The sequence below is a fragment of the Myotis davidii genome, unplaced genomic scaffold (genome assembly GCF_000327345.1).
Source record: "Myotis davidii unplaced genomic scaffold, ASM32734v1 scaffold166, whole genome shotgun sequence".
NCBI classification, from domain to species: domain Eukaryota; kingdom Metazoa; phylum Chordata; class Mammalia; order Chiroptera; family Vespertilionidae; genus Myotis; species Myotis davidii.
Window position 1 is genome coordinate 324,098 of NW_006297385.1, and position 1,635 is coordinate 325,732.

At 52.4% G+C, this 1,635-nt stretch overlaps 1 protein-coding gene across 5 annotated transcripts in view; it reads right to left on the minus strand.

Annotated features, from left to right (window-relative positions):
• Positions 1 to 1,635, minus strand: part of DPF1 (D4, zinc and double PHD fingers family 1) — a 22,449-nt gene that overhangs the window by 16,651 nt on the left and 4,163 nt on the right. For 4 of the 5 annotated variants that reach the window (XM_006773130.2, XM_006773132.2, XM_015570070.1 and 1 more), the window contains exon 2: positions 44 to 204. In XM_006773130.2, coding sequence (XP_006773193.1) covers positions 44 to 204 — 161 coding nt within the window. Of the gene's footprint in view, positions 1 to 43; positions 205 to 1,464; positions 1,598 to 1,635 lie in introns of those variants that run through there. The other variant, XM_006773133.2, reaches the window with a different exon arrangement.

Sequence of the window (1,635 nt, forward strand, 5' to 3'; positions counted from 1 at the left end):
GCCCCCCCCGGCCCCACCCCTCCACCACCCTCCCAGCGGGCACCTGGCCCACGGTGGGTCTTCTCCATCCAGATGTAGCAGTTGTTCTGGGCCACTCCGGTCTGAGAGTCGAGGAAGGGCAGGCGCAAGCTGCGCTCTGCACACAGGCGCGCGTTGTAGCTGCGGCAGTGCTCAATGGCCTCACGGTAGAAGTCCTCACCTAGACTGCAAGGGGCAGTGAGCAGGCCAGCAGACGGCTGTCAGCAAGGGCAGGAGCGCCAGGTCGCCAGCTCCCTCCCCCAACCCTCCCGTCTAGAATGGGTGGGCAGAATCCTCCAACCTCACCTCTCCCCTCCTGTCGCTCCTGGACTCGAGCCCCCCGCCTGGGACTCAAGCAGGCCTCTAGCCAAGGAGTAGATATACACAATATAGAAACAAACAAAAACACACTGGGCCCCATTCATATGTGCACATATCCAAACGCACAACACAAAAAATCGCACATAGTCACGTCAATTCACATACAAAGAGAAATATCCTAAGACACAAAGGAGAAACACAAATCTCACATATGTGCACATACACATATCTACTGAAACACAAATATCCCAAGTCACAGTGTAGGAATGGACAGATCACACATATACTAGTATCCATGCACAAGTATGCATCACAAATCCAAAGACACCCAACATAAATCACCCACACAAAGACACACAACATGCAAACCAGACAGATCAGGCACACCATAACACACATAACACATTCAAGCATCCAAACACACACACAAATGTTAAAAGAAGGAATGTTAAAGCAATCTACCCATATGCACTTACACACATGACAGAGACACAACACAAACAAAATCACACACACACACACACACACACACACACACACACACACACACACTGAAGGGCCCCCCGGAGTTTGATTCTGGGACAAGGGCAAGTGCCTGGGTTGCAGGTTCACTTGCTCCAGCCCCAGTCGCTCCCTTCCGTTGCTCCCCGCCCAGGTCAGGGCACACGTACCTGAGGGACAGTAGATGTGTCTCTCTCACATCAATGTTTCTCTCTCTCTCTCTCTCTCTCTCTCTCTCTCCACTTCCCTCCCTCTCTCTGAAAACCAATGGAAAAAAAATATCCTCAGGTGAGGATTAACAAAGCAAAAACAAAATAACATATTCAACACAAAGACACACACATACACAACATAGATATAGCTACCCACATTCACACAAAAATTTACACACAGACACATGCACACCTACATAGCCAGAGACACAGAACACAAATGATGCAGTTTCAAAGGAAATGTACACGCTCAGACCCAGTGGAGCACGTCCCCAATGAAACACACATATCCCCGGAAAACAGAACACAAACAAGTGACAGACACTCTGCATCCCAAGACAAAGGTGGTGTGGGCTTCACCCAAGTTTACCAAGGTCCCCGCACCCCACAGCCATTTTATCCTCTCCCCTACCTGGGGGTCGCCGGGGGGCATGCCCTGCCCCGAAGAGGGCTCCGACTTCCCCACACCCTCCGCCTTCCCAGGAGCGGTGCGTCGACCCCAGACACCCAGTCACACACTCGCACCCCCACACAGCCGGGCCACAGTGACAGCCCGACTCCCCATCCCCCCCACCCCCAGTCG